Source organism: Vespa crabro, chromosome 4 (assembly GCF_910589235.1).
Source record: "Vespa crabro chromosome 4, iyVesCrab1.2, whole genome shotgun sequence".
Classification (NCBI taxonomy): domain Eukaryota; kingdom Metazoa; phylum Arthropoda; class Insecta; order Hymenoptera; family Vespidae; genus Vespa; species Vespa crabro.
The window spans coordinates 931484-943844 of NC_060958.1; the positions used below are offsets into that span (position 1 = coordinate 931484).

The window sequence follows — 12361 nt, forward strand, 5'->3', positions numbered from 1 at the left end:
TGTTATAGAGACGTTCATTGCATTTTATTATATATAATTTAACAATAACAATGTGTGTATAATCTTTAAACTATCTCAAGAAATGGGAAGACAGTCAAGGTGGTGCAGGTAACATGATATGATAATTCAGAACTTTATCAAGCACTACTGTTAAATATTAATGCATACGTATTAATTATTTTTATTATAATTCAGATGTTTCAAACTAACTGAACTTTTGAGTATGTTAATTTAAAAAAAAAATATATAAATTCATTTGCTTCATTTTGAATTTATATACTATGATCTATGTTATATACATGATCATGAAATGACGTTTAAAAAGAATATTAGAAAGGCATTATGATATCTATGCTTGGTTTTGTCTTTTCATTGACATTGTAATATAAATACATTTTTATGTAAGTATTATTACAATACGATAGTATTTACTTTCCCGCCGGTGGAAAGCCATATATTTCATCAATTTATAGATTTCATCCCTACGTGATATGTTTCAAGGCAAATCAGTCAGTCTTAACGATCTTAAATCTCACGAGAATCATTACCACGCGTATACATACTATCGGAGTCTTACATTTCTCAGACTGCTAATAAGCACTGAAACTTTATAAATTTAGTTACTTTAACAATTACTGTATATAAATAACAAAGTGTATACATAAAAAATAAATATGTAACTTTCAACAATAAATGTATATCAGCTCTTGAAAATCAAATATATCTTCTGCATATGCAGTAATTTGTTGTAACTTATTAATCGTTAACAATAACATCAAATTATATTACTATGCTATATTATATTATGCTACTGACATTAACAGGAATAAAAATGGAATTTCTGAACAATCACTGAATGTTTACTATATATACTGAATATCTTGTTAGTATCACGCAAATTTACGTTTTTATATGATATTAAAATTGCACTTGATCAATGTTAAAATACATAAGGAATATTTTACCTTATGTTAATGTGCACACATGCACATATGTTTGTTTGTATAGTATTTTTAAAGACTGTAAAATTATCTTTAAAAATTATGATACTTCTTTAAAAGTAAAAATAACAGGAATCTAACATGCTGCAGTTCGTGTCCTTATTTTATCTTTAAGATAATTGGCAACTTGAGTTTGTGAATGTCTAACAGCTAATTGAAGTGGTGTCACACCTTCTTGATTTACAAGTAAAGGATCGGCTCCTGCTCCCACTAGTTGTCTTACAACTGTCATGTGTCCTGCTAAAGCTGCAGCATGCAGTGCACTTTCACCATTCTAGAATAATGCATAGATACTTATTTTCTCAAGTTCTATGGTATATATTATAAGTTGTTAATCTTTTTGCTTGGATTCATAGTTTTATATAACCATAAATCTTTTATATTGAAAATACAAAAATGTATAAGCCTTTATCTGCAAGGATAAAGATAAATTATTCTACTTAATCTTAGTTATTTGATAAAATAATAACTGCTTGGAAGGACATGAGTCTAATATTAATGATAGAGGGGAACTGAAGAGGAAAAAGATTTAGTAGGTAAATGCAAAGCATTGATTGTATTTTTGACTATTAAGTTTGATTTAATACCACATCCAAAAGCAATGACTTTTATACATTCCAACCAAAATAAGATAAGCAAATTTATAGCTTTCATATTTTATATTTATATCTAATGTATCCATTGATATAATATTTTATTATATAAAATTATTTAACTTACTGGAAGAATACCAAGTGATGGACGGTATTTGAGTAATTCTCCAATAACAGCAGTATGACCTTTATGTGCCGCTTTAAATAGAGGCGTTGCGCCATCCTATATAAAGTATAATAATTTATTAAGGAATTTATATTACATTTATAAAAACAAGTAATGTTTATATTATGTTATTTATAATATTTACATGTCTAGTAGCATCAACATTTGCTCCAGCTTTCAAAAGTTGTCGGACGATGTGATCATGACCCATCTGTGCTGCGATCCACAAAGGTGTAGCGCCATCTGTTCTTATAGTATCTATTCTTGTATTATGCTCCAAAAGAACTTCCAAAATACGTACATGACCATTTTGTGCAGCAATGAATAATGCACTAGCTCCATCCTTTTATTAATAGTTTAAATTTGTTTAAATTTGAATAAAAAATATAAGATAATTTTTACACAGTAATAAATATTCTTACTTTCATATGTGCATTTGGATTGGCACCTTTATCAAGAAGACCTTCGACAACATCTAAATGACCATATTGGCAAGCAACAAATAATGGTGTACCTCCGTCCTACAATTTATAGAAACATAATAAATATCATTGATATTTTCAACTTTTGCCATTTACTTACCATACTGCAAGAATCAACAAGTGCTTCATGTTCTAAAAGCAAATTAGCAATATCCATAAAACCACCTTGGGCAGCAAAGAAGAGAGCTGTGGTCCCTGTCTAAAAAGAAAAAGTAATTCTACAATGAAATTAAATTAATTTAATGTAATTATAAAATCATATAAATTCATATATTATGTAATACCAGTCTTTTAGCATTAGGATCTGCTCCTTGCTGTAATAATTCGGTGACAGCTTCTAAATGTCCTCCAGCAGCAGCAAGTATCAAAGGAGTCGTTCCATCCTTTTAAGTTTAAAGTTTGTTATTATTATATTATATTAATCAAAATTTTATAAATGAATGAACATTATGCAAACCTTGTCTTTACAATCAACATGAACTCTACCAGAATCTAATAAAATATGCAGACGTTTTGCATCTCCATGTGCAGCTGCAAGATGCAATTCTACATCCCAAGGTGATTCTTTCTAGAAAAAAAAAAAAAAAAAAAAAAAAAAAAAAATAACATACTTATATTACACAGCTTTCATAGAATCTTAATATATACATTATTATATTTACAAAATGGAATTATTATTTTTTTTATCTTATAGAATAAGAAACTTACTTTCATGGACATGTTGAGTCACGCATTTATTGCACGTTCACATGACATTTTCAAACGGTGATATGTCAAATCCTTGAATTACTTCGTTACAATTATATTGTACTGCAGCAAGTATACTTTCGTCTGTGTCCACGTGTCAACTTCGCCCATATCATCTTTGTAAGTAACATATGATGTATTATACATCCCTTCAGTGACTTTTTATTACGTAAAAATTTATTAATTCGTCGATCATTAATTGTACTAACTTTTAAAGTACTACAATACAACAATCAAAACCTCCATTTAGTCGCAATGACATAGTAGCTAAGTAGATTGTACTTATACAGTGTTGTCAGGTTGATATAATCATTTTCAAAATGGCGCTTTATTTAAAATCAATCTTGTAACTTTGAAACAATAATTAAAATTATAAAATTAATTAATTATGCAAATTATCGTACGTTACAATCGTAATTTTACAATGTGAAAACACGTGTTAAGAAATAAATATATTCGAATTAATACAAGAACAGTAATGACACTTTTAATAATTAATACAAATCAACTAAAAAAAAAAAAAAATAAAAACTAAGAAAACTTCGTATCGATTAATATGTTCTTTGTTTATTCTTGTAGAGAACGTTTCTTCGATTGTCCACTTGGAATAATAATTCGTGTAACAGTGTATGCAATTCTTCGTTTTTATATACGTGCGTTGCATACACACCACATACGTATTTATTCTGCATGTATGTACCAGTTCGTCGCATAAAGCGCGCGTAAAATGAAACTTCAGTTATTCATACGAGTTCATGAAATTACAGATGAATAACAATATTACATTACCCATTAACACTTTAATCACTTTTCTCTATCACATTTCTTTTAATTAATTTATTACTTTAAGTAAAACGTAACTATCTTAGTAAATAATTTCAAACACGTATATACATTTCTTCTTTATAAAAGAATTTATATTTATTCTTTATAAAAGAATAAATATAAATAAACTTAGATTTTTAAATTTATCAAAATTGTAATCGTTTAACGTAAGTTAAGATCAATCTTTTCATAAAATAAGATTTACGTGACAAGAAAACGAAAGAGAAACGAAGAAAATCGGAGCATCGAATCGACACGAAGATGATCTTACGATGGCTTTCAAGAGGGGCCTGATCCGGACTCGTGCGATTGGCTGGCCCGAACGTGTCACGTGGCGGTAGTTCGCGTGGGTGGGGGCCGGAGACGCGGCACCGCGGGCGAAAGCGGCGAGTTTCGTTCTAGTATTTACCTCGCAGTGCGAAGATACTTTTCTCTCGGTTATACGATTGGATTCTTGAAGCTAATCGGTTTACCGTGCGACAGGTAATTAGTAATCAAATTCCAACGACATATCGAGAGTATCGGTAAACAATGATATCAATGTGCGTCCGGTGACAAAGTGGCGAACCGTAACACGAGCGTTCGCCATCTTCACAAAATCGCGCGAGTGATCGGTCGATTATAGACGAGGAGAGGTCTTTTCTTCGGCTCCTCCTCTTTTTACAAACGAAAAACTCGAATGCATTGAAGCGCAATGTCCACGTTCCTTGTTCCCTCGTCACGCTACGGTACGTTTTCGTATAAGTTAACAAGTAAGAAATTAAAGGTGATTTAGAAAGACAGACTGCTAGTAAAAGGGTAAAGGTAAAAAGGACGAGAGGGAGATAGTGAGCGCACACCGTGGGATTGTGGAATGTGCGCGCTTACTTACAGGTATCCGACACTCTGCCGCGCATTACCGTCGCGCTTCGGAATTCTCCATGCGTTTCTAACCTCCTTATATCCTTTTTCTTCTCTATACACCTTTTCTCGCTCTTTTCTCCGCCATCTCCTGCTCCTACTCTGATGATTGCGCTCTACCCTCTCCTTTCTCCTTTCTTTTCTTCTCTTCTCTTTTCTTTCTCCTCTCATCCTCCTCTAATCGGAGGAACGTTATGTCGTACGTATATACAGGGTGTCTCATTTCAATCTATTCATTTTAAATATCATTGATATTATTATTCATTTCGTTAAAAGATATAGAAGATATTAATGTAACGATTAATAAAGAAAATCAATTTAGATATTAAAGATTAGTTAGAAATATCAAATCGTCTAACTGTTTTATATTGCTTGTCATTAATAATCTCAATGGTATTCCTATAGATCGATTAAGATGTAACACCTGGTATGTGTATATATATATATATATATGCATCACGTGTTTCTTTGTATATGCGTGCGTACGTGTATTTTTTTGTCTGTAGTTACATGCGTACGTTACAACACGATCGTTCACCTCTCTCTCTCTTTCTCCCTCTCTCTCTCTCTCTCTCTCTTTCTCTCTGTCTCTTTCTCTGTCTCTTTCTCTCGCTTTTTTTTCCTTACATCTCGATCTCCGTCCAACATTCTTCTGTCTGACGCATCGTTGATGCTGCGATGTCCTTTGACAGCTGCTAACGGGTGAACTTCCTCAGAGGGGATATATCACCGTATGCCTTTCCCAACGATCGTTCTCTTTAATCCAATCCTTTCATTTCCTTTCGTATGTTCGCAGTACAATGCATAAAAAAAAAATAACTCCCATTAAATAAACATTTACATCGAACTTTATTCTTTTATATATATATATGTATACATATATATATATATATATACTGTTTTAAAACTTGAAATTATTTATTTTAATTAGATCAAAATTTAATTTAATTTTTTATTTTTCAATTAAATCAAAGATTACATACCTGTATTCAAAAAAAAATTGCATAACACCGTCGAAGATATTTGCACCGACACTTTCACCTCACAAAATGTAAAAAACTACTTATTTTTGCATAATATATTCATACGTCTTAACGTACACATGTGTGCGCGTGCGCACGATTCCTAAGGCAATTCTTAAATTTTGAAAAGCTTAGAGTTTGCGTGGTTTTTTTTTTTTTTTCTTTTTTTTTTCCTGAAAGAAATAGTTCAATAGAATCTAGAACGAGCGGAAAAAGAGAGATACTCGAGAGAGATCTGTTCTTCTCGGATGATCGTACACGTAATTATGTATTACACGAAGTACCCACTTTCTTTAATTCGCCCTAATGTTGGGGGCGTAGACATGGATTCTTATCGAATTAGTCGTCGGTACTTTAGCGAGTTAAGGAGAGTTTCTCGGCGCGTCGTCTGATTTCGTCCGGTTCAACGATCCAAAAACGAAAGATCAATCTCGTACACGTCTTCTAATCTAGACTCTTTTGTTTTTCATTGATTTAGCGTCACCAACATGGACGTCGTGTTCGATCATCGAATCTACGAGCTTTTCTAAGAGATCGAAATTTTGGTTAAGCGTAGATTCTTAAAAAAAAAAAAATAAATAAAAGAAATAAAAAAAAAAAAAAAACAAAAAAAAAGAAAGAAAAAAGGAAAAGAAACAAACCAAGGGAACAAAAAAAAATGGCGCTAAATCATCGGTACCACGAGCCTGAAGGCTTTCTGAAGGGTGGAAGAGACGAGATAGAAAGAGATAGTAGAATATGAATGATATTCAAACGAGTATAAAACAAAAGACGATTCAGCGAGGCGATTAATGATTGGCTGCGCTTAAGGGGAGGGGGAGGGAGGGAGGGTCGAATATATTGGTCCCTCTTTTTGACCTCTCTCCTGAGAGAAGGAGAGAGAGAGAGAGGAGATGAGCGATAGCGATTTGGGAATGGTAACGTCGCCTGCGGCGTCTGTGCTGGCAACATGCACGGAGACAATGGAGGACGAGCAGGAAAAGTCCTCCCTCGATGGATCCATCGACATGAATCTGGTAAACGGACCGAATCCATGGCTTCCGGCCTATGGTTTCCAGCTACAACATCATTCCCGTTTTCAATCTACACATGAGGATCTACGTGTTAAAGGTTTGCTTACACACACACAAACACATACACACACATATATACACATCTGGTTCTATCTCTCTTTCACACTTCCTCTTTTATCCATTCTCATACCACTTACTTCTATTTTCTCCCTTCCTTCTCTTTCTCTCTCTCTCTCTCTCTCTCCCTCCCTCCCTCCCTCCCTCTCCCTCTCTCTCTCTCTCTCGCTCTTTATTTCCATCTCTCTCATACTCATATATCATTTTATTCAGTACTTAACACGGAACAACCTTCTTGCTTTCATGATCAAGACCGCTTTCCCTTCTTTCTTCGTTTCATCTATCTATATCCTTCACCTATCTATAATGCTTCTTTTGATCACTTCAACTATATCGCTCGTAGAAGGATCTTTATTTTCTAAGAATATTCCAATCGATCGATAGATTAGGTTCTATTTTTTTTTTCTTTTTTTTTTTTTTTTCGAGAGCAAAATATCATGTCATTATCGCGATTAACGTAAAAACATTGAAATTAATTACTTCGACGTTCGGCATACGAGTTCATTTCGATCGATCGATCGATCGATCGATAAGCACCTCCTGAAACTCTGTTTCTGATATAGTCTTTAGATATTGAATTGATCTGCGAGTAAAAACTATTAATAGTTTATCGTACAAATAACTGGTATTTAATGATCGATCGAGGATTAATACAAAAAGTCATTATCGTTCGGATCTTTTTTTTTTTTCTTTTTTTTTTTTTACGAAAACTTTCATAAATTTCTATTTGAGTGATAAAGGAAAATGTTTGAATTTGATAAGAATCATAAATGTTTGTTTCATTATACACCTCATAAATTTACAATAGATTTAGTTCTATTCCATTTATTTAACACTATGTAAAAAATTCGACATACTTACGTGTTCTACATAAAGGATTCATTTGTAATTGCAGATGCTGTGCCAGTGCAACAGGTCGATTTTTTAGAGACCATTTTCGAAGAAACCTCTGATGATTTGCAGAGTGATTCTGATCACAGTGGTACGACTTATTGGTTGGGCTCTGATTCAGAAACGGAAAGTGTTATTCACATCGAGAGAAAAGAAAATCTTACAGGTATGTTTAAATGGATCTTTTGTGGTAACATTTCTCATCCATTTATATAATAATAATAATAACTCAACATTATTTTCTAGGTGAAAGAATAAACGATAACGATGCCGAATTCAATTCCATAATACCTAAGAAGAGATGTCGAAGAAATAATAACACAGACGAGTGCGATCCTTATGTGACTTTTGATGATTTTCCAACGTCTCCAAGATCTTCAAGGTCCTCTGGATCGTCTAGATCCAGTTCATTGTTACAGTTCGAGTCTCTGGAAAGAACTTGTGCTACCTTATCACCGTCCAGTTATAGTTTCGATTCTCTCGAGTATTCTTATCACTCGAATGTGTCTCATTTGGGGAACACGTCGCCGGATAGTCTCGAGCAAGATAATGATGCAGTAGTACAAAATGGATTTTCCAATTCTGTCGATCACTTTCCACGAATAAGGCCCTACCGTAGCTTCGATAGTTTAAATATCTGTCAAAAAGCTACGGATTTCGAAGAAGTGACATCATTCAATGAACGTGTATCATCGTATCCGAAGAGAAAGTTAAACTTCGCGAGGTCCGAAAGAAACGAATTAAGATCAAGGTGAGATTTTGCTCCTTTTTTTTTTCAGAGATGAATATATAACGTTATAGTTTTAAGATAAAAATAAAGATACTATTGTATATAAAATTACGTGAATTGGATGAAACATCATGTTTCGTGCGAAATAGAATATACATACATTCTCTTGGCAAGAACAATCTAAATCGCGAGACATTGCTTTAGGTATAACAAATGTTTGTTGGCCGAGATAAATGCGATCCTGGCCATGAAGAAACATCCTTGACTTTACACCTATTATTATCAAGTTCGGAAGTAAAATGTTATACAAGCTATATTTCATATTTAACAAAATTGTTTAAAGTAACATATCGCTTTTATCTTTCTATTTATATTATATTTTTTGAAATCTCTCTATAAGATTTCCATTTCGCATGAAACAGAAACTTTTGGTACGAAGAAGAAGAAGAGGAGGAAGAAGAAGAAGAAGAATACGAGGACGATGGTGACGACGAAGAATTCGAGGAAGATGATCGGTTATTAAATCCGAGTCGCCGTGGATGTGGATACTTCGAGGACCAATTGCATGTTTTCGGTGATTCGAGTTGCAATTATGCGACGTCATTGGATTATAAAAACACTATAGATTTGCGAAAGATCGGTGTTGAGTCAAGAAGGGATATGTTCTTAGATCTGAAGTCTGGCCAAAAAGTAGCGTCGTCTTCCACGCGTCTGTTGCAGACAAGTTTAAATATAACCGGTAGCACGGCTCATGGTCATAGTAAGGTGAACAGCGAACATGATGCTCGTCATTCTCGTCATCATCATCGTCAGCAACAGCAACAGCAACGTTTCGGTCACGAGCATCTTCACGAGCAGCGGCAGCACCAGCAATATCAACGTCAACGGTGGACCGAAGAGGAGTGTTTTAATTTTAGATTTACGGAGAAATCTCAGAGCGCACCCAGTTTGCCTTCGATCGTCAACGAATACGCTCACGATCCAGAAATATTGGCGGAGCTAGTTTCTTCGAGATCAAAGTCGTTTGTATCTACATCAAATTTATTCGAGAATTATACTAAAGTTACCAGCGTACCCATCGATCTGGATCTTTGCGGCGTATCTACGAGGGAAGAGGATGAACGATCGTGCAACGATATGAGTATGAAAGATCACAAAATGGCGGAAGTCAAAAGCGTACGTGGTCTGGAGGATATGCTGAATCACGAAGATGGCGAACTGCTTGGATCTAATGAAAAAGAGAACGACATTGAAACGACGAAACGGCGGTCATGTTCGGTAAGGACTCAGCCAGCTCAAAATGCAAGAATCGACGTTAGAGCGATGCACAATGATCTATCAACGACGGATCTACAAAACGGCGAGGATGAGAACATTGATGCTGACAGCGATGAATACGAGGACCAACAACAGATCGCATCAACCGTGAAGACTCAAGATCGTAGCAATGTATTGGATATAGCGATGGCTATGGAGAACAATATAGATGCGGTCGTTGATGAGGCCGTGAAACGACTTAAACGAGAAGTCGAGGAAGGTGTTGGTGGCAATGACATTGTAGATGCCATTCGTAGACAATATTCCAATAAGCAAATGTCTCAAAAGGTAAAGAAAAATGCTAGTTACGAATTGGCGCAACAATTTGAAGTTGATGAGAGAAATTTTCGAAGACGTGCGATACCATCCAATGATGAAAATACGAGGTCACCTAGGAATGCTAGCAGGAAGAAACGAGTCATCAATAATGCTAGTTACGAATTGGCACAGCAATACGATTACATTAAGTCTTTTCAAGCTAACAGAGGGGCCTTTCAACGAATGGATGCCTGTGATGAATTGGAGGAATCCAATTCAGGACGATCCTCGCGTCTCAAAGTATCTGACTCAAGATCGATTCGTACTGGCAGTAGCTCCGCATTAAATCTGAGCGGTGATTCTCGTGCCGATTTTGCACCCTCGCTCGGCTCCTATTCAAAATCCACGGAAAACGTTTCGAAGCATACCGAGGAATCACTTTTTGGTCAGATAAAAAAAAACTCGGCTTTTTTTTCAGTGCATGGAAAAAATGTTAATAATCGTGTTTTCGTAGACGATGAGGTAGATTATCCTTGCCTGGAGAGCAAACCTATAGGAAAGCTTAACCTAATGGACACCACATTAGAAGAGGAAGAACTTAATAGTGAACAAATAAATAAAGATAGGACCTTTCATGATTTATTAGAGGAAACGATGTTACTTCAAAGCATTGCTTCCTTGTGCGACGATGATTCGCGAGAAATCCCGGGGGAAGTGAAATTACAAAAAAAGAGATCGTTCATAGGCGAATTTTATCCAGAAAAGAACAATTTATCTGCACGTTCGAAAGAGAAAAAGGATTTATTGTCGGAGGAGAGAGAGAAAAAAGACGAGAACTTGTCGGATAGCGGAGTAGACGAAGAAGACAGCAAGAAAGAGAAGCAAGTTGAAAGCGAGGTTTCCGGTAGGAACACTAAGAAGATGGTAGACATTGCGGAGAAGGTAGATGCGACGATGGAGGGGCATAATAAGAAAAAGGAGTCGGAAGTGGTGGTAGAGCAGGCGTGGGGACAAACTCTTCATGGTGATCGTACTTCCCCACCAAACGGCAATAAAACCGACAGTCTGAAAGTTAGTCAAGGTAGTGGGAGTCAGTCGACGATGGCTGTAGCTTTGCCAGTTGATACGAATCATCGCGGTGATCGTGACGGACAACCGGAGGAAACGACGAAGTCGAAAATTACAACAGCGGCGATAACGAAGACAACGGAAAGTATGACTTTACCGGCGAAAGTTGACGATCTTACATCAACTAGCAAGACCATGGAATCGATCTCAAAGAATGATTCTAAATTTTGGAAAAATACTGCGGTTGAAAGATCAGCGACCATCAATGCAAAACAACCGACGGTATTGAAAAATGAAGAAAGAAAGAAGGGTGGTATCGGTTGTTTCTTACAGAGATTTTCCAAGTTAAGGTTCAGTGGTAGATCGAAGGTACCTCGTTCGGAGATACAAAACAAATGCGATTCCCGTATCGGACAACACTCAAATCGCAATGAGTTTTATCAGGAAAGAACGAAGAAGGAACCGGATTATATCATTATACCCTTGCATCCGCCGGACGAAGAGAGATCGAAGGACGAGGTCGTTGCACTCGAAAGTAGATCTGACGATACCGGGAGAAACAACGTTGATCTTCAAAGGAGTGCCTCCAGTGTTAGGTGAGTCACGTTGTTTTCCATCGGCTCCTATTGGAGTCGAACGCGCGGATAACTGTGCTATTTTTGTATCGGACGTATTTTTGCGTCGCAATGGAAGAGAGGATCAAGTTACGAATGACCCGAATATTATAAATCGTCGTTTTCTTATCATTTTCATTTAAGTAGGGCAAACTAGTTTTATATAGATACTGTCTATACTGCGAGAGATTTAATTACATAGATATATGTATAAATAATACGTTTCGCAAGAACGCCCTTTCGTTTCCATCATTACGAAACACAAGGCGTATCTTATGCTCTCGGTCTGACTTGTACGCGCCTTTAACGCGTGTTTGTTTACATTAGATTCTATCGAAGTTACGCTGACGCTTTTACCGATGATCTCTTGTTTGACATATATTTTTCTTTTGGATCTTCGCCAAATTCTTTCCTATCGTTAGGATATGCGTCAATCTCAAATTTGAATTATTTTCAAATATTTGATAAAACTTTATGAATAATCGTTTCTTCTTGGTAAGCTGACTTATTGTTATGCGAAAAATACTGCTATCTCGACAGTTTTTGATATGTAATAGCTCTCTAGACGAGCGTTGGACAGTTAACAGACAACGTAACGAGTATACACCAACCTATCC

The 12361-nt window shown here is 35.5% G+C and overlaps 2 protein-coding genes across 12 annotated transcripts in view; one reads left to right on the forward strand and one right to left on the reverse strand.

Moving 5' to 3' along the window:
• LOC124423655 (ankyrin repeat domain-containing protein 29) lies at window positions 1-7859 on the reverse strand. Of its 2 annotated transcripts, none has more exons than XM_046961634.1 (9): window positions 7728-7859; window positions 2951-3105; window positions 2700-2810; window positions 2527-2625; window positions 2343-2441; window positions 2183-2281; window positions 1906-2103; window positions 1722-1817; window positions 1-1275 (listed from the first exon to the last, which is right to left on the reverse strand). In XM_046961634.1, exons 2-9 carry the CDS (start codon window positions 2960-2962, stop codon window positions 1078-1080), a joined length of 912 nt encoding a protein of 303 aa, XP_046817590.1. In that variant the 5' UTR covers window positions 2963-3105; window positions 7728-7859; the 3' UTR covers window positions 1-1077. The 2 variants fall into 2 exon arrangements, with proteins under 2 accessions (XP_046817590.1, XP_046817589.1); XM_046961633.1 differs by lacking the exon at window positions 7728-7859 and adding an exon at window positions 4686-4779.
• LOC124423646 overlaps window positions 4167-12361 on the forward strand; it is a 26936-nt gene continuing 18741 nt past the window's right edge. For 6 of the 10 annotated variants that reach the window (XM_046961610.1, XM_046961614.1, XM_046961615.1 and 3 more), the window contains exons 1-5: window positions 4170-4297; window positions 6215-6846; window positions 7762-7923; window positions 8004-8508; window positions 8910-11726. In XM_046961610.1, the coding sequence (XP_046817566.1) occupies window positions 6630-6846; window positions 7762-7923; window positions 8004-8508; window positions 8910-11726 (3701 nt within the window). In that variant the 5' untranslated portion in view covers window positions 4170-4297; window positions 6215-6629. Of the gene's footprint in view, window positions 4543-6214; window positions 6847-7761; window positions 7924-8003; window positions 8509-8909; window positions 11727-12361 lie in introns of all 10 variants that reach the window. The other 4 variants (XM_046961618.1, XM_046961617.1, XM_046961619.1 and 1 more) reach the window with 2 other exon arrangements.